The following is a 23,827-nucleotide window of genomic DNA, read 5'->3' on the forward strand; positions in this document are numbered from 1 at the left end:
AATGTTAAGTAGTAGTAGTAGTAGTAGTAAGCTCCAGAAGCTATGAGAGGCCTTGGTGCTGCTCACCACCAAATCTGTGTCGCTGCTCATGGGGGTGGAGGAGAAGGAAGGAAGGAGGGAGGGGCAGAGAGAGAGAGATAATGGACATGGGAGAAGAGGAGAGGGAGTAAAGGTTGAGAAAGGGAAAGATGTTGGATCTGTGGGTGGGAAGAAGTGAGATTATCAGTCATTAGGGAAGGGAATGGGGATGGGATTTGATATATCGCCTTCCTGTGGTTACAATCAAAGTGGTTAACATTATGTACAAGTACTTATTTTGTACCTGGGGCTATGGAGGGTTAAGTGACTTGCCCAGAGTCACAAGAAGCCACAGTGGGAAATAAATAGATACATAAATAAATAAATAGAATACCTTTAATTGTGCAAGTAATCATGATTAAAAATTTTAATCAAAATGCAGCCCTAATAAATATAGAAGGCACACATACACACATATAAATTAGGGCTGCATATTTAGCGTGGCTGTTAACGCACATTAATTTTAATGCATTAATCTCATTTTGCCTCCCCCTTCTCCTGGTGTCCCTCTGAACTTTCCTGTACAAATGACACCGCTAAGCAGACGCTGCATCTCTAGTGTTCTGCCTCCTCTGATAAAACTTCATGCTTCCTGCAGGCAGGACACTAGAGAGAGAGGTCTCTGGCAAGTGAGAAGCAGTACATGGCTAGTCCTGTCCTCTGTACAAGCAATTTCGCCAGGGGGATGGGGAGGGAGAATGAGATGCTGGCGAACGCAGGGATGGCAGAAGGAAAAAAGATGCTGGAGTGCACAGGGCTAGGGGGTAGGAGAGAAAAAGATGAGAGAGTACAAGGGAGGGGGGTCATGGAAGAGAGAAAAATATGTCGGGAGGGGGGAAGAGACCCGGACTAAAGCATCCTGTCTCAAGTGGGGTTTATATGTGAGATGGTGGCCATGGAAGGGAGGGGAAGGGAAGAGAGAAGGAAGGGTTGAGATGGTGCCCATAGAGAAAAGGGAAAGAGAAGGGATGATAAGAGAGATGGAGGAGATGGTGCCCATGTACAGGAGGGGGAGGGAGGTGGGAGGAGAAATCAGGGGTGTGCTGGTAAATTGTTAACAGGGGGCTCTCTCTCGCCAGCAAAGTAAAAAAGAATTCAGGAGGGGCCCAAGCCCACATTTTGGGATCAATTTGTTAAAGTAACCATGGAGAACCGGCTCCCAAAATTCTTAAAAATTTAACAAATGGCTCTCGAGAGCCTGTGAGAGCCTGCTCCAGCACACCACTGGTGGAGATGGAAGGTGATGGAAACAAGATAGATTTGAGAAGTAGGAAGAAAAATGGAAGAAAGTTGAATGTGAAAGATGAATACAGGGCAGAGAAAAAAAAATGAAACATTGAATAGACAGCAGGCCCTGGAAACAGAGTTCAGAGCACAGAACTGTGCTGGGAACACAGGGATAGGGAACAAGATGATTAGAAAGATAAAGTCACCAGACAACAAAAGTAAGATAAATGATTTTATTTGTATTTTAGTAATAGAAATATGCCAGTCCTGAGATTTTATATCTGCTATCTATATATTACATTGTAAAGGAGGCAATGTAAGGGGGGGGGAGGCGTGCTTTATTCAATTAGTCGTGAGACTGAAAATTTTAATCACGATTTAATTGTGCAGTTAAAACTTTAATTGATGTACAGCCCTAGTTTGAACCTTTCTGGTGCCACTTCCTGGTCCTTTCCACCCCATTCCACAATATACAAATCAACGCATGAATCAGAGCGCACTGTCATGCCAGCGCAGTATTGGTTAACACAGCCACACACTAACAGTTATGGCCTGCCAATTCATACACCAACTGCATTTTACTAAAAGTGCCCCTAAGCTGTTTTTATTTTGTTATTCTTTGACAGGCTCGAAAGTCAAAAAGGCAACATGACTTCTGGGGCAGCTGGGGTGAATGGAGTGAATGCAGTCGCAGCTGTGGGGGCGGAATAAGTTTTAGACAGCGTCAGTGCTATTCGCAAAGGTAAGTAGCTGTTTCACTCTCCTAATCAGGCTATTTCTGCTGACTGACCAGTTTCCTTCTGCTCCAAACTGTCATCTACTGTCAGAAAAGAAGCTACTTGTCCAAGGCTGTGAAGAACACAGTTTAAAGGGTAACAGATGACAGTCTCTGTCAGCGTAGCTCTGGAAAACCAATGTGTGATAAATATTTTTACCTGTTTCTTTCTATTGTGATTTTCTGTGATAATTCATCCCTTTTCTTGCTAGAAGGGACAATATAAACTATTGGTCTGCTATTTAAAATCACTTATCTGGGTAGCTGCACCTGCTGACTAGGGCCATACCTTGATTTTCAGCAGCACTAATTGGATAGTGCATCTGAAAATCATCATTGACCACCCTGTTGCTATCTGGATAGTGCAGCGGAGTGGAGCAGTAGCCTAGTGGTTACTGCAGTGGACTTTGATCCTGGGGAACTGGGTTTGATTTCTGCTGCAGATTCTTGTGACTGTGGGCAAGCCATTTAACTCTCCATTGCCCCAGGTACAAATGAGTACCTGTATATACCAGGGCCGCCGAGAGGGGAGCAGGGAGGACAAAATTCCCCAGGCCCGGGCCTCCAAGGGGGGCCTGGCACCGTGGTCTCTCCTTCTCCTGCTTCCAGACCACTGGCACCACAGTCCCCGGTCTCACCCGCCTGCCTGCCCTCGACTCTGTCGACAGCCCACCTCCGTCCACCACTGGGCCCCCTGCATTCAAATCGGCAGCGCCTCATCTCCGTGAGAAAGCAGCAGATTGCCTCCCTTCGGGCCCTCCCTCCCTGTGTCCCACCCTCGCGGAAACAAGAAGTTACATCAGACGAGGGCGGGACACAGTGAGGGAAGGCCCGAAGGGAGGTGATCTGCCGCTATCACATGGAGGTGAGGTGCTGCCGATTTGAATGCAGGGTCCCGGTGGCAGACGGAGGGGGGCTGTTGATGGGGCTGAGGGTGGGTGGGTGGAGACTGGGGACTGCGGCGCCGGTGGCCTAAGTAGCAATTGGGGGGGCGGCGGCGGGGGCCCCCGGGGCAGCCTTGCCCCAGGCTCAGCTCAGTCTCTCGCTTTGTAAACCGCTTTGAATGTAGTTGCAAAAACCACACAGGCTGCTCTGGTGCTATCTGGATAGTGCAGCTGCAAATCATCACAGGGCACTATGGATGGAGGCAAGATTTATCTGGGTGGCAATGATATTCAAACTGGATAACTATTTGAGTAAAGTTAGGCAATACTTTGAAATATTCAGACCTGGCTGCTATCTTCAAACTTCACAGCCAGTGACCGAATGAAAAATTGACCACTGAGTTTGAATTGGGCTCCATATATATTTCATTTAATTATAAATTGCCATCATAGCTGCCTATTTTTGTGTGATATATGCATGGTGTTCTTCGACAGAATGGACAGAGAGGGAGTGTGTGGGGGGGGGGGGGGGGGGGGGGGGGGGAAGGGGAGTGAATCAGCACGTTCATATTTTATAGACTATGTGCATAATTTCTAAGAACACATCCATGCACAAAGTTATTCCTGCTTGAAAGCATGTGTGAGTTTTCTGGTAGTCTATTTTAGAAAGTCACATAAGCGCATATGTTACCATCATAAAATATATTCCAATACAGTTAAATAGAGAGAGCCTGTATATAAAGGGTCTAAGAAATTATTTTTGCGGACCTCTTGACAACACTAACTTATGGTCGGCATGATTGGCTTGGCATTAAGACTGGGGGGTTGATCCTTAATACAGCCGCTTGTTGGTGAAACATGATTCATGTCAGACTGAAAAACTCTCTGCAGCTGACTCTCTAAAGTTAAGTACTATTCTTCCTACATTGAAGTGATAAGGAAGTTTTTACAAGGAAGTGCTAAGGAAGATTTTTCAATCTGAAATACAAAAAACATATGGGTCAGTGACGATATTGGGGATTTATATTCAGAATGGCAGAAAAGATTCACTCTGTCTGAATCCCCTACTGAGGTTCGCAAAAAAAAAAAATTCTTTCTCTTTATACCCTTTATATACAGGCTTTCTCTCTTTAACTGTATTGGAATATGTTTTTTGAGCTTGTGAAACGATTTGTAAACTGGGCCAGGGTTGATTGATCATCATAAAATAGGCACAACATCCGTGCTGTATTATAAAATTTCCATCCCCGTGTTCAAAGTACCAGATTCCAGAGCTGGTTTCAACCAAGTTGACCAAAGAGCAAGAGCAAAGCGCCAGGTCAAAGATTTTTTAAAAGAGGAAAGAGAAGTCGAAGATACTATTTAAATGCTTTTTTTTTTGCCTTTCATGCTCTGAAACATATATTTGTGTTGCTTTTTTGGGCTTCTTGATGCCTGATTCTGATTCTGTAAGCTCTCCTGTCACTTATCGGCATTTACGTGTCTACTTTAATCCACTGTGAAGAGTATACATATATTGATTATGAGTCTCAGGGACACTGGATTCCCTGGGTGGGAGGGCAAGGGTGGTGGTGGGGTGTCGGAGCAATGCAAATACTCATCATTTTTGATCAGCTCTCCCACCAGGGGCATTGAAGTCCATTTTTGGAGGGTCCCAAAGGTGGACTGAGGAGGCCATGTATTTTCTCCCCCTTCCCCCTACCATATTAAAATATACCTTTACTGGCAGGGACGCCAAGCCCCACCAGCTGAAGCTGTCTCCTGCACAAGTCCCACCTATGCTGCCAGAGCAGTGCTCAAGTCAGTGGCACACTTCAGCTGCCAACACTGGCACACCTGCACATGTTCAGTTCAGTTGCTTAACTGAGCATGTGCGAGAAAGCTGACATGGCAGCTATAGCCCACCTACCGACTTAAGTGCTGCTCAGTCAGCACATTGAGGACTTGCAGAGAAGATATCTTTGGCTGGCGGGGCTTGGCACCCCCACCAGCCATTAAAGGAGAGGGGGCCTGAGCTGAAGGTGAGGGGGGGGGGCCCAGGCCCCCAAGGATCCCTGTGGCTACTTCACTGTCTCTCACTAGGACAAGAATAGAAAAGTAGGAATGTAAGAATAAAGCAATCCTTCAGTATTTATACTATACTAATTTTACTGCATGATTCTCCATGGATTCCTATGGAGCTGAGTGAAAAAGTGCTTCCAAAAGTCTACACATGAAGCAAGGAGGAGAAAGAAATATGGACAGGTGTTAAATTTGTTTTCTGCTCTTAGATTGCACTGAGCCCCCCCCCCCCACACACACACACACTGCCAGTCTCTGCTGCCACCACCTTGAGACCAATCTTCTGAGTGACTTTGCATGCCTGATAAGGAATAATTGTGCTTATGCATAAAGAAATAAGCCTTCTAATCCATTCTGTAGTTTAGAATAGGATGAGCCAGAAATGCTTCCATATAAGTTCATTTTTGTTCAATTTGTCTTTGTTTGACACTCACACAGCCTCTGCGTCAGCCCTGAATAGCAGTTTGATCATAATGTTTTAATACTTGCCAACCTCTCAAAGGACTTTCAAATGGTCACTCCTTTGGCCTCAAATAAGGTAAATTTACCCCTATAACCACCAATAAAACCCAAGAAGTTTGACTATCAGTGACTATCAACTGTTTGACTATCAAACAGTTGTGAGATGTTTAAATATTCACTTTGCCCTCAAAGCTTAATATCTTTCCTTTATAATTTGCCCAGATCACATTACAGTCTAATTGGTGTTTATCCCCTCAGGGCAATAAATACTTTTTACAGTTAAAGCAGGAATTCAGACAACCGTAAACAAGCATGTACTTGACAAGATTTCTAAAAATACATCTGGAATTAAAAAAGCTTTAATTGCAACTAAAAGAAAGAGCAGCAGATGGCGCTAAGCATTTGTCAGGAAACTGTATTTTGTGTCCAGAGTACTTCCTGCAATTTGAACAAACTTTGCTTTCTTCAGAGCCTACTGCTTATATGGAGTACATTAAAGGAGGATGTAGTAACATACATAGTAACATAGTAAATGACGGCAGATAAAGACCTGTACAGTCCATCCAGTCTGCCCAACAAGATAAACTCATTTTACATAGTATGTGATACTTTATATTTATACCTGAGTTTGATTTGTCCTTGTCTTTCTCAGGGCACAGACCGTAGTAACAGTGGTTAGCATATCGGGGCTTAAAAAAAGTTTGGACAAGTTCCTGGAGGAAAAGTCCATAGTCTGCTATTGTGATAGACATGGGGGAAGCCACTGCTTGCCCTGGGTTTGGTAGCATGAAATGTGCTGCTATTTGGGTTTCTGCCAAGTACTTATGGCCTGGATTAGCCACTGTTGGAAGAAGGATACTGGGCTAGATTAGGGGTTACCATATGGCTCTAGAAAAAGGAGGACAGATTGAGCCAGTCTGGGTTTTACTTCCATTGCTTTCAATGGAAGCAAAACCCAGACTGGATCAACGTGTCCTCATTTTTCTGGAGCCATATGGTAACCCTAGGCTAGATGGACCATTGGCCTCTGTCACAACCGTCAGGAATAGTGAGCCCTTGGGCCGCTGTCGATAACCGGCAGCAGCAGGCGAACCATCCCCAAGCAAGGAGCAAGACTGAACACCGACAGACTGGTATAAGCAGGACTGGAGTAGCCGGACTGGAACTGAAGCGGTAGGTGAACAAGCTGGAATACACAGGACTGGAATGACCGGACTTCACCTGCGCTTGACCGCCGTTCCCTAGGGGTTGAGCCCCTAGATGCAGGCAGCCGGCAGGACTTATAGGATAGAGCAGGGACACAAGTAATCCTGTAACAGACAGACTAGAACAACAGGATTCACACACACTGGGAAAAGGGTACAAGCAAGCTTGACTGAAACAGGGTAGGACTGAGAATTTACACACAGGATACAGGATTCTAAACAAGTTAGACTGTACAGACAAATAACAGAGCAAGGCAGAAGGCTGCACTCAAAGCAGCTACAAGCAGAGACACTGGAATAAGCAACAAACACACACAGATAAAAACGCATCTGAAGACCTCGTTGCAAAGGCAAAGCTGAAGGGCTTCCAGGTGCCTAATAAAGGCAATCACTGATGAAGTCACAGGTAAGGGTGCTGCTTAGTTACAAACCACCCAAGCAAGTCCTGCAGACTGGAAGATCCGGAGCGGACTAGAATGACTTCTGGAACAGAAGGAAACCAGTCCATAGCAGCCACCGGGGGGGGGGGGGGGGGGGGGGAGGCGGCGAGGTGAGCACAGGCATGGACATAGTCACTATCGTGACAGCCTTACCCGGTATGGATATGTTATGTTCTTATGTTGCACCAGTAAAATAAGTTATTTATCCTGGTGACCATAGGGCTGGAGGAGAAGGACAAAATACCAGATACTCCCTACCCTTGAACTTGCTCAGCTAGCACAGAAATCTTTACTAAACTTAAATGCTTTTTCAACCTTTGTCTCTGTAGTTTTCTATCCTCTGTCTCTGCTTGCATACGTAGGACAGTCACTCACTAAGTGTTGATGCTATGCACCTGCTGCCCAGAACAGCGTTTGCTATGGATGCACCTCCACAGCATTCCATTGCTACACACAGCTTTCATCACACAACCTCAGGTCTATAGCAGGAGTGTAAATGTTAGGCCTGCTGGAGTGGAGGAGTAGCCTAGTGGTTAGTGCAGCAGACTTTGATCCTGGGGAATTGGGCTTGATTTATACTAATACTCAAAACCACTAGTTACTAACAAGCTTATCCAAAGACTAGAGCTTGTTCAATTGTTTGAAAAGGAGAAAGATCCCTCAGAAACCAGTCGGATCAAAAATCCTAGGTTACAACTGGCATAGATTTAAGCCGTTAACTCATTTCTATCATTGGGATCAAAACTCCTTGTTTTATGTAGTTTTATGTGCAGTCATTTACTGTGCATCAACATTTCTATGTGAAAACGAGCTGTAAATATCAAAAGCGCCCGTATAGTAAATTAACAGCACTTAACTTAATGTTCGACGGGGCCACCGTTTCAAGGAGTTTTGGTCCCAATGATAGAAACGAGTTAACGGCTTAAATCTATGCCAGTTGTAACCTAGGATTTTTGATCCGACTGGTTTCTGAGGGATCTTTCTCCTTTTCAAACAATTGAACAAGCTCTAGTCTTTGGATAAGCTTGTTAGTAACTAGTGGTTTTGAGTATTAGTATAGATTTACCATATTTATGCACTAGCTTTTACTGCATGTTTGAACTGAGTTCAATTCCCACTGCAGCTCCTTGTGACTCTGGGCAAGTCACTTAACCCTCCATTGCCCCTGGTACAAAATAAGTACCTGAATATATGTAAACCACTTTGAATGTAGTTGCAAAGACCACAGAAAAGCAGTATATCAAGTCCCATTTCCCTTTCAATGGAATTTTGGTTCAGTTACGGAGTTGTATCTCACTGTGCAGCATTAAGGGAAAGAGAGTTGGGACTTGATATACCGCCTTTCTGAGGTTTTTCAACTACATTCAAAGCAGTTTACATATATTCAGGTACTTATTTTGTACCAGGGGCAATAGAGGGTTAAGTGACTTGCCCAGAGTCACAAGGAGCTGCAGTGGGAATCGAACTCAGTTCCCCAGGATCAAAGTCCACTGCACTAACCACTAGGGCGTACAAAGTAACATTCTTTTGCCCTATTTAATACTTTAAAGCCTGCTGTTGTCCTGGTGAGGAAATAATTCTCTATTGCTTATTTTTCTTTTAGGACAGATGGGGGATCCAACTGTATAGGATCGACCAGAAATTATCGCTCGTGCAGTGTTCAGGTGAGATGACTCAGCCACTCACTGAATCGGTATCCTGGTTTCTTTGCCCATGTACCTCTTAGAGCAGTGTAAGACTGAGCATCTGCAAAAATCCAGAGCATTTTAACCAGCACACGGGGCCACAGAAACACAGCTCTTCAGGGATGGTGTCAGTAAATTTTCAAAGAATGACAGAATTCATGGTGGTACCACCCACGGATTTCAAACTGACCCAGCAAACAAAAATAACATCTATTTACCAATTAAACTCAATTGGCTAATGGTACAGCGCTGCATACATCTCATAGCACTTGATAAAGATTCATTGGTAGGAGTAATATGTGCAAGCTTGTCTAAAATGAATGGAAATTTAGGGGCGCTTTTACTAAGCTGCGTAGGTGCCTACACACACCCAACATGCACCAAATTGGAGTTGCCGCCCGGTTCCTGCATGGCCCTTGCGGTAATTTCAATTTTGGCACATGTCCGCTACACGTATCTGAAAAATATTTTTTATTTTCTGGCGTGCGGCAGCTACGCACGTCAAGTAGCATTTGACGTGCGTAGACCATTAGCGCCCAGTTACCATGTGAGACCTTACTGCTAGGTCAATGGCTTGGATTCCAGGGCTCTGTCCTTTCCTGGTTCTCTTCCTACCTCTCCCTCCGCACCTTTAGTGTTCACTCTGGTGGATCCTCTTCTACTTCTATCCCTCTGCCTGTCGGCGTACCTCAGGGTTCTGTTCTTGGTCCCCTCCTCTTTTCTATCTACACTTCTTCCCTTGGTTCATTAATCTCATCCCATGGCTTTTCCTACCATCTCTATGCTGATGACTCCCAAATCTACCTTTCTACCCCTGATAGCTCACCTTGCATCCAAACCAAAGTTTCAGCTTGCTTGTCTGACATTGCTGTCTGGATGTCTCAACGCCACCTGAAATTAAATATGACCAAAACCGAGCTTCTCATTTTCCCCCCCCAAACCCACCTCCCCGCTCCCCCCGTTTTCTATTTCTGTTGATGGCTCTCTCTCATTCTCCCTGTCTCCTCAGCTCAAAACCTTGGGGTCATCTTTGACTCTTCTCTCTCCTTCTCTGCTCATATCCAGCAGATTGCCAAGACCTGTCGTTTCTTTCTTTACAACATCTGTAAAATCCGCCCCTTTTTTTCCGAGCACTCTACCAAAACCCTCATCCACACCCTTGTCACCTCTCGTTTAGACTACTGCAATCTGCTTCTTGCTGGCCTCCCACTTTAGTCACCTCTCCCCTCTCCAGTCGGTTCAAAACTCTGCTGCCCGTCTCGTCTTCCGCCAGGGTCGCTTGACTCATACTACCCCTCTCCTCAAGACCCTTCACTGGCTCCCTATCCGTTTTCGCATCCTGTTCAAACTTCTTCTACTAACCTATAAATGTACTCACTCTGCTGCTCCCCAGTATCTCTCCACACTCGTCCTTCCCTACACCCCTTCCCGTGCACTCCGCTCCATGGATAAATCCTTCTTATCTGTTCCCTTCTCCACTACTGCCAACTCCAGACTTCGCGCCTTCTGTCTCGCTGCACCTTACGCCTGGAATAAACTTCCTGAGCCCCTACGTCTTGCCCCATCCTTGGCCACCTTTAAATCTAGACTGAAAGCCCACCTCTTTAACATTGCTTTTGACTCGTAACCACTTGTAACCAATCGCCTCCACCTACCCTCCTCTCTTCCTTCCCGTTCACATTAATTGATTTGATTTGCTTACTTTATTTATTTTTTGTCTATTAGATTGTAAGCTCTTTGAGCAGGGACTGTCTTTCTTCTATGTTTGTGCAGCGCTGCGTATGCCTTGTAGCGCTATAGAAATGCTAAATAGTAGTAGTAGTAAGGTCTAAGACCCAAAATGGACACGCGGCAATTTTCATTTTGCCGCCCCCCCATTTTTTGTAGGTGCGCTAAAAAATAATTCTGCGCGCGCCCAAAACACGTGTCTACACTATCGCAGGCCATTTTTCAGCACACCTTAGTAAAAGGACCCCTTAATGAATAAAATCAATATAACAGATCATTACAGAATTTCAGAATCAATTGTTATACAAATTTTATGAATTCTGGTGATGACTCTAAAGCTATGGTGACACTGTTCTGGGTATGGGTGAGAAAGATACAGGATGGCCATAGTGTGCTGGCCCCCAGGATGGACTCTCCAGTTATTAATAAGAATATTGGAGACCTTTCCAATCAGAAATTATAAAATTGTGATATTAGTTTGTTTGCTGTTTCTATCACTAGTTCTTACTTTATCCACTTGTCCTTGTTCATTTGTCTCCTTATGATCTACTAATTCTAATTTGTAAACTGCTTAGGTTTTCTATCAATTTTCAGTATAGCAAGTAAATATAAAATTAGTGTAGCAGCTGTGATCAGCTAATCTCGCTTTTGACGGTAGGCTCTGCTCCTCTCCCGCAGGGCTGTCCCGAGGGCTCCTTGGATTTCCGAGCAGTACAGTGTGGCGAGTTCGATGGAATAGAATTTGAAGGAAAGAGATACAAATGGCTTCCATACTATGGAGGTAGAAAACTCATGTTTCCTTTCTGAGTACACTCAAACATGTGGAGATGAAAACCTTGAGGTTTTTGTGCTGGTGATTTGTTTTATTTGTTTAATTTTTTCACAAATCATATCCCCCTCCTCCCCTTGTACTTGTTGTGCTAGTGTTTTCAGCCTTGTTGAAGAGGGTCCCTCATCACAAAGCAACCTTAAAGCGCAAAAGTTCTGCCAATAAACATGGATATTAAAATATTGATAATAAAACTGGAGTATCCTAAATAATCAATGCCAGGTCATGTCCAGAGCTATGTGTGCATGTCCTGGCCACTAGCTCTTATGTGGGTCCTGGTGGATATTCAGCTGAAATCTGCATAAGGCATTTATGCGGGTCCTGGCTGAATATTGGCCAGGACCTGCATAAGAGAAGCTCTCTCCCTTCCACTTTCCAGTCCAGACTCCTTCCCTCCCATTCCAATCTACTCCAGCTATAGGCCCCTCCAAACCTCCCCAACAAGAGGCCCTGCACTCCCGATCAGTGGCGTTCCTGGCCTGGATGGCACCCGGGGCGGAGCGCCCCCCCCCCACTAGATGACACCTCCCCCCCGGCGAAATGACACCCCCCCCTGGGTGCACGCCGCTGGGGGGGGGGGGTGCTGCGGGCTCCTCCGAGTTCGCTAAACTTCGTTCGTTCGCTGCAGCTCCCTCTGCCCCGGAACAGGAAGTAACCTGTTCCGAGGCATAGGGAGCTGCAGCGAACGAACGAAGTTTAGCGAACTCGGAGGAGCAGGCGCGCACCGCGGCACCTCCCAGCGGCGTGCACCCGGGGCGGACCGCCCCCACCGCCCCCCCCTTGGTACGCCAGTGCTCCGATACCCACGTGAAGAAATTGCTCCCTCCCATTGAGAGGGCCCCCCTCTTCTCAACAGCCCTGTGAAGAAATTGCCCCCTCTACCCAACACCCCTGCAAAGTAATTGTCCCCCTAACAAGAGGCCCCCTCACCCTGAAATTCCATATGGCATTGCCTCTCCACAACAAGAGGCCCCTGACATCCCTGAGTGATCACATAAAGTGGTGTTCAATCACATTAAGGTCCTTAATTTATGTTGAAATCATTTGTATTGATGACAGCAAAATTGCAAATACAATGCAAGCAACGTTTAAACATTTATCATCAAACAGTTTCCAAAGATCCCTCTGCTAACATCCTTTCTGACTTCTCCTAACCATCCCGGAAAGTCTGGGTTGTGGTGCAGGGCCAGGTAAGGCGTACTTGCTGCTGAGAATTTGACGTTTACAAAGCCACCTCCAGGCTGCCCTCACCGTTTTGAGAAACTGGGAGGTTCCCAGCCCCCCAGGGCTACGTTTTGGTATGGTATGAATCTGCCAGCTGAAGTGATTGGGTTCCAGACATGCAAGTTCTAGTGTTGTAGCAGAAAAGTCGGTTGTTCCTCTGTACCAGTCATTAATATGTCTCATAGCGCAAGCGATTGACAGATATCGCACATTCAGCAAGCCCAGGCCTCCATGTGCTCTCAGCTTCTGAAGGACAGCAATTGACACCCTGGGCTGCCTCCCCCTCCACAAAAATGACTGCGTTGCTCTGGTGAGTGCTCTCTCATCTCTAGCTCTCAAAAACAAGGGGAGCATCTGGAAATGGTATATCCATCTTGGAGCGAGCATCATATTAAATAGATTTATTCTGCCAAGGTGGTTAGCTTGGCAGAGTTTTTTTTTTTTTTTTTTTTTTAATTTATTTATTTATAGTTTCAATATAATACAAGTTAAACTCTTGCTAAAGAAAAACAGACCATATAATTTCCAAAAATATACAATATCAACTCCTTTAAATTAAAAGGAAAAAGAAAAAATCAATACTCTTTCTTAGACCACCATTTGAAAATTGTGGGGGCGTGAGGAAAGAAAACTGGTGGATTTCAATCTAAGGTAACTTATAATAAACAAATGAAAGGCCGGATTTATTCCTTATTATACATTCGTTAAACCTAGTTCTCTTAACGTCAGAGTCTATCTGGTTATTTTCTTCATTTCTACAAAAACTTTCAGCTGCTCAGGTTCGAAAAATACATATTTTTTATCCAAGTAAGTTATCATGCATTTGCACGGGTAAGACAAGGTAAATCGAGCTCCCAAATTTCGAATATCCTCTCTAAATAAAAGAAAAGCTTTTCTCCTATCCTGTGTGGTTTTTACCACATCAGGATATATCCATATTTTCTCACCCAAAAAGACTTTTGTTAAATTTTTGAAGTAAAGTTTCATTATTGAATTTAAGTCCTGTTCAAAGACCAATGATACAAGTAGTGTTCTTTCAAGTATTTCAATTTCAGAGCGTTCTAAGAGAGCAGTTAAATTCTGTATTGCCTGTGTTTCCTTCAAACTCCCAGAGTTTTTTGTAGCAGGCAAATAATAAATTTTATTAACTGGAGGAAAAGATTCTGGAGAGTACTGAAGAATTTCAGCCAAATACTTCTTAAACAATGTCATAGCGTCCATTTCTATGGATCTGGGAAAATTCAACAAACGCAGATTTAAACGTCTATTATAGTTTTCAAACTGCTCAATCTTACGATGAGTCATTAATTTATCCTTAACAAGGGCTTCTGTCTTCTGCTTTAGAGTGGAAAGATCTTGTTGTACAGCATTATTGTTTTCAGCCGATTCTTTTTTGAAAGTTTCAAATGCACTTGTCAAAAAGTCCAATTTACTCACCATTTGAGCAACTGAGGTAGTCAAAGATTGTAAAGCCTCCCGAATAGAGTCTAATGTTGCTGCCATGGGAGCCACAAGCTCGACTTTGCTGGTATCTCCGAGGGTTTCAGACTGAGCTCCGACGATAGGAGATCCCGTTGCGCCACTTTCGGACGTCTCAAGGGATTCTAGCCCACTTCTGAGTCCTGCAGGGCATGGCGGCGGGTTAACATCCGGCGAGGACAAAGTTGTTACTATTTCCTGTGAGGGAGAAACTCCACCATTTTCTCCCCCCGCGGGAATCAAACTCGAGCCGGTTTGACGAGGAGTGCTAGTGGCGAATCTGTCCAATGTCGTCTGGGTAAGGGCATTATTGGGGTTTATCGTCGGTAAACCCTTAAGTACCCCTTTCCTCTTGGTGTGAGGCATATTTGAGCATTTAAAGAAAAACTTTCTCAATAAGAAAAATCGTATCCACCAGGGAAAATCTCAGCGACATGACAGAGCGTCCTTCTAGTAATCCGCCATCTTGACACGCCCCTAGCTTGGCAGAGTTTAAAAAGGGGTTAGACGGTTTCCTAAAGGACAAGTCCATAAACCACTACTACACAGACTTGGGAAAAATCCACAATTCCAGGAATAACATGTATAGAATGTTTGTACGTTTGGGAAGCTTGCCAGGTGCCCATGGCCTGGATTGGCCGCTGTCGTGGAAAGGATGCTGGGCTCGATGGACCCTTGGTCTTTTCCCAGTGTGGCATTACTTATGTACTTATAAGCAATGATAGGGGGTATGCTGTCCAGAGCTGCAACATTCCAATCGTGCCCTGAAAGAGCGGGGTCAAATTACATGCATACAACAGTTTTAGATTCTTAGGAATCCATACACCCAAGTACTTAATGGGACCCCCAGTCCAAGACACCTGAAATCCCCGGCCCCAGTTGCTCTCTCCCCCCTCTTCTACCGAAAGTACCTGTGATTTCCTCATGTTCAATGTAAACCCAGACACCTGCCTGTATGCCTGAAGTACTTCTATTAGAGACCCAATGATGGCTGCAGTGCTGTCAGGGTTAATAACAGGTCATCTGCATAAGCTAATACTTTTAAGGTTGTCCTCCCAATAGTCACACCAGCCACTTCACTTGAGCCACGCAGCATACACAACAGAGATTCTAAAGTGAGTATGAAGAGGAGCGAGGGCAATGGACACCCCTGCCTGGTCCCCTTTTCTATTAGAAAGTGTGGAGAGCCTACCCCATTGACCAGTACTGATGCTCTCACGTCTGTGTATAGGCTCTCCACTGCTTCCATAAACTAGCCTCCAGCCACCTCACTTGAGCCACGCAGCATACACAACAGAGGTTCTAAGGTGAGTATGAAGAGGAGCAGGGACAATGGGCATCCCTGCCTGGTCCCCTTTTCTATTAGAAAGTGTGGAGAGCCTACCCCATTGACCAGTACTAATGCTCTCATGTCTGTATATAGGCTCTCCACTGCTTCCATAAACCAGCCCCCAATTCCCACATGGTGCAACGTGTTGAATAAAAAGGGCCATTTCACCTGATCAAATGCTCTCTCTGCATCCAGGTTACAATCATAGGTGTTCCTTTATGGGCACTATGCAACATGGCCAATATTAGCTTCCGCACGTTGAGCACTGAATGTCGCCCTTTCACAAATCCTACTTGATCCTCTGCTACAACTGTTGGTAGGGTCTCTGCTAACCTTGCAGCTAGTACTTTCGATAACGGCTTCACATCTACATTTATCAAAGAGATGGGCCTATATGCCACTGGCTGAGAAGGTCCTTAATGTAATTAATCACCGACTGTGTTTTGGCCTAAAGGCCTGCAACAGAGATCCACAAAGCCTTTAAGAAAGCCAACAAATAAATGCTAATATTAATAAATATTAATATTAAAATACATTACATTTACAGACTTTGTGGATCCCTGATGCAGGCATTTAGGCCGAAACACAGCCTGTTTCGGTTCCATGATTAATTAAATAAAGGACCTTTATGTGATTACACATCACTTTGAATGTATTTTTGGTTCCTCTTCACTGTCTGACCTTGTTTGGACTCACGTATGGAATGCGAATCTTCCTGTTTTTGGCTACACCTGAATGATCCCTATCACATAACCCCAGGGGCGTAGCCAGACAACAGAATTTGGGTGGGCCTAGACAAGAAGTGGGTGGGCACCAAGTGTTCTCCCCTTCACCCACCACCAAAAAAAAAATTCTCAGCTGGCGGGAAAACGCTTCTTTCCACCTTAGCAGTCTGCAGCAGGCACGCGCTGAAAACTGAGCATACGCAAGTGCTGCTATCGTGGAGAATAGCATTTTCATTACCATCAGGGGGAAGTCTTCAGCTGGCGGAGCTTGGGATCCCCACCTGCTACCGCTAATACGTGTGCTACTGTTGGGTGGGCCTGATCCCTAATTGGGTGGGCCCCAGCCCACCCAGGCCCACCTGTGGCTACGCCACTGCATAACCCCCTGACATACTTCCAGCCCTTTAAAGGTCCCCTCCACCCACCCATCCACCTGTAGGTGCCTCTCTGGGCCTACCTTAGTATCCCTGGTGGTGCTCTAGAGGGGTAGTCCTGGCGGAGTGAACCCCACTCATTCCTCTACATGCCAGCTGTGGTTGCAAAATGGCAGTGGTGACCTCTAGTGGTAGACTCACAGTACTTCATGGTTATCACTGCATGAAAGGGCAATTTTTTCCACAGCCAGCTCTAGGAAAAATATCTACAGCTCTTATTTTTTCAGCTAAAACGTGCCTGTGAAGCCTATTTCACGTGCTATTTTTGCATTATTTGGCTTTAATGAGCTGCTTTGCATGATTTTGTATTGTAATGCAAAATTTATTTGAACTTTCATGTGATGCACATTTGTGTGAACATTTACGACCACAAAGGATACGTTTGGCCATGTCTGTAATGACTGGTTTCATACCACTGAGAGAATGACAGGTCCACATCAGGGTGTCAGAACAAGATGTACAAAATCATTATAAATGATAAATAAACATTACGTAAACATAAAGTAATATATACCAGGGCTGAAGGGGACCTAGCTGCAGAGAATATCAAAACCTCATTCCAAACTTTTGAATTTGTTACATGCAGTGGCCCTTTGAGTTATATTGGATGACTGGAAAGATAGTACATATATCAAGTAGAATACAAGGTGGAATATGGTATATAATGTAAATAAATTTGAAGAGGTAGTGGTAGAAAATCTCTATTTATTTATTTGTTACATTTGTAACCCACATTTTCCCACCTATTTGCAGGCTCAATGTGGCTTACACAGTACCATAAAGGTGTTCGCCAATTCCGGTAAAAACAGTTACACAGTGATGTGGTAGAATGAGATTCATGTGGAACAGACATATTAGGGAATTGTATAGAGGAAGAGTTAAGTTATGTCCATTACGTGCTTTGGTTTCGTAGTGTTGCAGGGTTCAGGCATTTTATGTGGGTCGGTAGGGTATGCCTTTTTGAACTGGTACGTTTTTAGTGATTTCCGGAAGTTTAGGTGGTTATATGTTGTTTTCATGGCTTTTGGTAATGCGTTCCATAGTTTTGTGCTTATGTAGGAAAAGCTGGAAGCATGAGTTGATTTGTATTTGAGTCCTTTGCAGCTTGGGTAGTGGAGGTTTAGATATGTTTGTGTTGGTCCGGTTGTTCATTGAAGACAAAATGTGGGAACCCTTGTATGTTGGTTGAGTCATTTTTAGTCTGTATGATGCCATAAGTGATATGATTCCACACATGCCTCATATTTATGCTGTGCTTTGGGTTTTGTTGAAGAAATTCTTATTTGTACTAAAAAAAAAAGAGATGTTTCTGTTGATTTCAGAATTGGCCCACTTATACATTCCACACATCCTTTTGTTCTATTTTGTGACATTTCTATAGATCCCCATCTTCTCCCATCTCCCCAACTAAAGACTTACTGGTACCTTTAGCTGTGATCCTTTGGCTGCAACACAAGCAGCCATTCCCTTTTCCCTTGGGATCCAGCTTCTCACATTGAGCCCCATCAGAAAGTCCCATTACATAAGAGACTTAAATTTGAGTCTTCTGTGGTTCTGCCACGAGGTTGATTCCCCCTGTAAATCTTTTTCATATAAGATCATTATTGTTACATTTCAGAAGGGAGCTTTGAGCCAGTTATCTGTGGTTAAACAATGCAATTTTTCACATTATCAAAGAGCCTTTCTACTGTCGAAGCCTATTAATTATTAATTTTGTCAGATATATCTGCATTGTAAAAGTTAATTGTAAATAATATGCTTGTTGTGTATTTGTTATAGCCCTCTCCCACCTAAAGGTCTTTTGCCCTTCCAATTTTTATTTATTTATTTTAAAATGTATATGCTGCCAACAAATCCACATACATAAACACCATAAACATACAATAAATAACAAATCTAATACAATTACTCCCCAAAAAGCCTATCTGTTCAGAGAGGCACATGAAAAAACAGAACAATTCACTCTTCTAAAAAAGCTTTAACGAAGCAATGAGTTTTCAATAGTTTTGTAAACTGCTGTACACTTACATAGCATCGTAGATAACCAGGGATCTTATTCCATAATTCAGGCACAGTCATGGAAAAAGCACAGTTCCAGTCTCCATATAGTTATCTGCTGTAGCAAATGGAACACTCAGTTGCTTGGCAGACTTAGAACGCAGTGTCATCCTCGGCAGTGGCGTTCCTAGGGGGGTGCGGTCCGCCCTGGGTGCACGCCGCCGGGGGGGGGGGGGTGCCGCGCGTGCCTGTCCTCCATTGTTCCATGCTTCTTCTCTGCCCTGGAACAGGTTACTTCCTGTTCCGGGGCAGAGAAGAAGCATGGAACAACGGAGGATAGGCGCGAGGCACCCCCCCCCCCGGTGGCGTGCACCTGGCGGGGGGGTCCTTCACGGGGGGGTCCTTTTGCCGGGGGGGGGTCCACGCTGCATCGGGGGGGGGGGGGTGCTGCACCCGGGGGCGGGGCGCATTGGCGATCTGCCCCGGGTGCCAGCCCCCCCCTAGGAACGCCACTGATCCTCGGCATATATAATGTCAGCTTCTGACATTACTTCTGAATTTAAACACTTAAAAACTAACAAAAGAATCTTAAAATGTACCCTTTGCATAACTGGCAACCAGTGTAATCCTTTCAATACAGGAATAATATGCGCTGTTCTAACTACTCCGGTAATCAAGCTGGCAGCCGCATTTTGTAAATTTGCAGAGCCAGGCATGGGCAGAAGATATCCCTAGATATAAAGTTGATTCAGAATGCAGTCAGCAAGACTCATAGAAGGTTGCAAGCGACTTGACCACATCACACCATTTTTGCAAAAACTTCATTGGCTACCAGTACAATATAGGGTTAAATTTAAAACTCTATGTGTGATCTTCAAGGCCCTGAAAGGAAATGGCCCCGAGTATCTGAAGAATAGGATAATCCTTCACACACCGCCAAGGACACTAAGGTCCTCCCAAGGACTTTCACTAACTACACCCTCTCCAAAAGACATTACACGATGTGATACCTGCAAGTGAGCCTTCTCCGGAGTAGCCCCTACACTCTGGAATGCATTGCCTGAAAGGCCCCGCTTAACACAAGACTACCTCTACTGCAGGAAGCAGGTGAAAGCTTGGCTCTTCAACCAAGCCTTTAATGGAAGAAGTAACTAACTTGTTAGTCTCACTCACACACACAAGGATTGACTCGGGCTGCACATACTACAGCGGGACATGTTTATCCACTCCTACCCTAGCTGAGATAATATTTAATCATCTGTCTGACCTCACATGCAACTTTCTTCAAATCAATCACCTTACTTTCTAATTCTTCCTACCTACTTTCTTACTCATCTATATGTTACAACTTTGCCTTACCCTTCACTACCAATTATAATGTTCTAGTACATATTGTGTTGTCATTGCAAGTAGTATACCATGCCATACTTTGTATTGTTGTTCGAATATTTTTACTGCTGTAATTGTCTATTGCTCATGTTTGATCTATTCTTACTGTACACAGCCTTGAGTGAATTCCTTCAAAAAGGCGGTAAATAAATCCTAATAAATAAAGAATTGCAATGTCAATAATCAATATTAAGACAACTGTGGAGGATTTATTCTGCTCAGTCCTTATTATAGACATGTAGATATCTTTTATAGTTAATACAGAAAGGGATCTCTTATTGCTTCTGATATGCTACTATACTGTGTCTATCTCTTGTGAACATTGCATATGATAAACTTGTTCCTCTAAATATTGCTACCACTGCTCATCAACTCCTAGGACTCATAAACAGGTCGCATTCCTGTTCTGAATTAGAAGCCCCCAATGTCCTGCATTACTTATCTCCAGAAAAGACAATTTATAAATCAGGGGGGTGACATTCAAAGCAATTTAGCCAGCCGCTGACGGGTTAAATCATTTGGTCGGGGCTAGCTGCTAATTTTCAGCGGCATTTCAATCTCAGCTTTCATTCTTGATTTGTTGTTGTTTCTTTAAGTTATGTTTGATACGTTTTGTCAAGGCATTTATTCATCCCTCAGCAACTCTTATTATCCTTGTTCATTCCCTTGCCCTCTCTCAATTGGATTATTGTAATTCACTATATAAAAGCTTGCAGCAAAAAGACCTGCATCGTTTACAACTCATTCAAAATACCTCTATTTACAGGATTAAAGAAATATGATCATGTAATTCCACTTCTTAAGAGTGCTCATTGGTTACCCATTACACACAAAATCACTTACAAAGTTCTTCTGATGTTTAAATTCAAAGATTCAGACACCCCTTCTTTTTTGGCTCGTACATTAACCCTGTATGTTGCTTCTCATGTGCTCCCCTTATCTGGAGTCATTGCTCCACTTCCCACTTTTCTTTTCCGCTTATCTGAACAACAACTTCTAGTGGTGCCATCTTTTCACCATATTAAACATGATGTGACACGTGAGTCAATTTTTTCAGTTGTAGGTCGCACTTTATCTTAGATCACAAACTTAGCTAAATACAAAACAGATCTTAAAATGTTCCTGTTTGAAGATACTTTGGAACGTGCATAAGACTGTCGCATGGGTTTGGCCTGTGAGTTAGCAAGTCGGCGCAGATATATTACCCTCCCCTCTGTCCTTGCTTATACCCTTCTTTCCTGTTATTTATTGAAGTTCTGTTTCTCCCACCCTTTGCTATTTTTCCCATTTTCCCCATTTTTATTTTGTTCTTTTTCTTTCTGAATTTTTTAGAATTGTAACCACATAGATATGTTGTTATAATTTGCTGGCTTGCAAGATTGAAATAAACTTGGAAAAATGTAACCTGCTAAGTGCTGCTGAAATTTGCAGGGACATGCGGCCAGATTTAGCGCATAAATGGGACTGCATAAGTCTATGCACTAGCCCATGGTCGCTTAACCCTGGATTCCATATATGGTGCCTAGATTATGCACATAACTTAATTGGCATAACAAAGTAGTCAGCTTTTTTAACAGTATTTAACAAGCAATAATGAGCACTTGGTAAATCTCTCTTATCTGCACCCTTCTCCTCCACCGCTAACTCCAGACTCCGTTCCTTTTATCTTGCTGCACCAAATGCCGGGAATAGACTTCCTGAGCCAGTACGTCAAGCTCCATCTCTGGCCGTCTTCAAATCTAAGCTAAAAGCCCACCTTTTTGATGCTGCTTTTAACTCCTAACCCTTATTCACTTGTTCAGAACCCTTATTTTATCATCCTCACTTTAATATTCTCTTATCTCTTGTTTGTCCTGTTTGTCCTAATTAGATTGTAAGCTCTGTAGAGCAGGGACTGTCTCTTAATGTTCAAGTGTACAGCGCTGCATACGTCTAGTAGTACTATAGAAATGATAAGTAGTAGTAGTACTAATTGGCAATAATTACAATTTATGCACGGAAATCGCTAAGTGTATTCTATAAAGAGCTGTGCCTAAATTGCAAAGCACGCAGTTCAAAATAAACACGTGTAGTTTATATTTAAACGGTTTTTATTGGCATTTTCACATGTAATAACAGTACAACTTTCATGAAGTTATTAACACAATCAAACCATTCCACCATGACCACCTCAAATAGGCCATGCTACATCAAGTCAAATACTGAAAGGACCAACATATAACAGATAATTTTACAACTTTCTCCCCCCTCACTTCCCCAAAACTTCCTCCCCTCCCCCCTCCCCCTTTCCCCCTGGATTCTGATGTTGCTATTTTCCTTGCCAGTCAGGCATACTATATGCTCTCGACAAACATCCGACACCCACGTGCTTTATGGACCTGTCAGCATTATTAGCAACAAGGAAATTACAAGGCTACCCATCCCTCCCCCCCTCCCATACAGACAATGCAGATACCAAACAGTGAGATCTGATGTGTGAGTCTCTCCGCATTCACTCTTATCATTTCCAACCATGCACACTGACTAACCTAAAGTGTTTAAGACTTGACTCCTCGCCCCTGGGGATATTTTGTTCAAATAGGCCCCCCAGATTTTTATGAACCGTTGTCGCCTCTTTGGAGTGTTCCGGGCATCACGCATTTCCCACAGCATAAGCTCATGAAGCTTATTTCTCCAGTACCAATACGAGGGGCCCCTATCTGATATCCAATGATTGAGAACACATTTTTTCCCCAAAATACAGAGTTTACTGAGGAAAATCTTTTCTTTTAGCGATCCCTTGTTCCACGCTGTCACAGAAGTAAATACCACCCTTTCCAAGGACTAAACACGTGTAGTTTAAAAGGGGAGTGGTTTTGGGTATATTTATGGGCATTTCATGGGTGTTACAAAATTTTCGCACGTAATTACAGAATACGGGTCAGTGTACCTAAATCTACATGCATGGATTTACACCAGGTTTTTATTGGCATAAATGGACGTGTGTAGATTTAGGTGCTACAGTATCAACTAAGCGTATTCTATACACCGTGCCTATATCTTACAGAATATGCTTCGTTCCGCACAGATTTTTTAGGTGCCATATATAGAACCTGGCCCTTAAGGGTTGAATATCGACTTAAGTGGCTATCCTGCTTATTTTCAAACGAGAAGGGCGACCATCTTCCGACACAAATCGGGAGATGGCCAGCCTTCTCCTAAGGCCGGCCAAATCGGTATAATTGAAAGCCGATTTTGGCCGGCTTCAACTGCTTTCCATCGCTGGGCCAGCCAAAGTTCAAGGGGGCGTGTCGGCAGTGTACCAAAGGCGGGGCGGGGCGTGGTTAAGAGATGGCCGGCCTCAGCCGATAATGGAAAAAAGAAGGCTGGCTCTGACGAGCATTTGGCCGACTTTACTTGGTCCCTTTTTGTTCACGACCAAGCCTTGAAAAGGTGTCCGAACTGACCAGATGACCACTGGAGGGAATCGGGGATCACCTCCCCTTACTCCCCCAGTGGTCACCAACCCCCTCCCACCCAAAAAAAAAATTAAAAAACATTTTTTTGCTAGCCTCTATGCCAGCCTCAAATGTCATACCCAGCTCCATCAGAGCACTCTGCAGGTCCCTGGAGCAGTTTTTAGTGGGCACTGCAGTGCACTTCAGGCAGGCGGACCCAGGCCCATCCCCCCTACCTCTTACACTTGTGGTGGTAAATGGGAGCCCTCCAAAACCCACCCGAAACCCACTGTACCCACATCTAGGTGCCCCCCGTTACTCTTTAAGGGCTATGGTAGTGTTTTACAGTTGTGGGTAGTGGGTTTTGGGGGGCTCAGCACATAAGGTAAGGGAGCTATGCACCTGGGATCAATTTGTGAAGTCCACTGCAGTGCCCC

The 23,827-nt window shown here is 44.1% G+C and overlaps 1 protein-coding gene across 2 annotated transcripts in view; it reads left to right on the forward strand.

Annotated features, from left to right (window-relative positions):
* The window catches only part of PAPLN (papilin, proteoglycan like sulfated glycoprotein), a 164,988-nt gene that overhangs the window by 46,824 nt on the left and 94,337 nt on the right, over positions 1-23,827 (forward strand). For both annotated transcript variants that reach the window (XM_030214012.1, XM_030214013.1), the window contains exons 3-5: positions 1,932-2,047; positions 8,736-8,796; positions 11,224-11,326. In XM_030214012.1, coding sequence (XP_030069872.1) covers positions 1,932-2,047; positions 8,736-8,796; positions 11,224-11,326 — 280 coding nt within the window. The remainder of the gene's footprint in view (positions 1-1,931; positions 2,048-8,735; positions 8,797-11,223; positions 11,327-23,827) is intronic.

The sequence above is a fragment of the Microcaecilia unicolor genome, chromosome 9 (genome assembly GCF_901765095.1).
Source record: "Microcaecilia unicolor chromosome 9, aMicUni1.1, whole genome shotgun sequence".
NCBI classification, from domain to species: domain Eukaryota; kingdom Metazoa; phylum Chordata; class Amphibia; order Gymnophiona; family Siphonopidae; genus Microcaecilia; species Microcaecilia unicolor.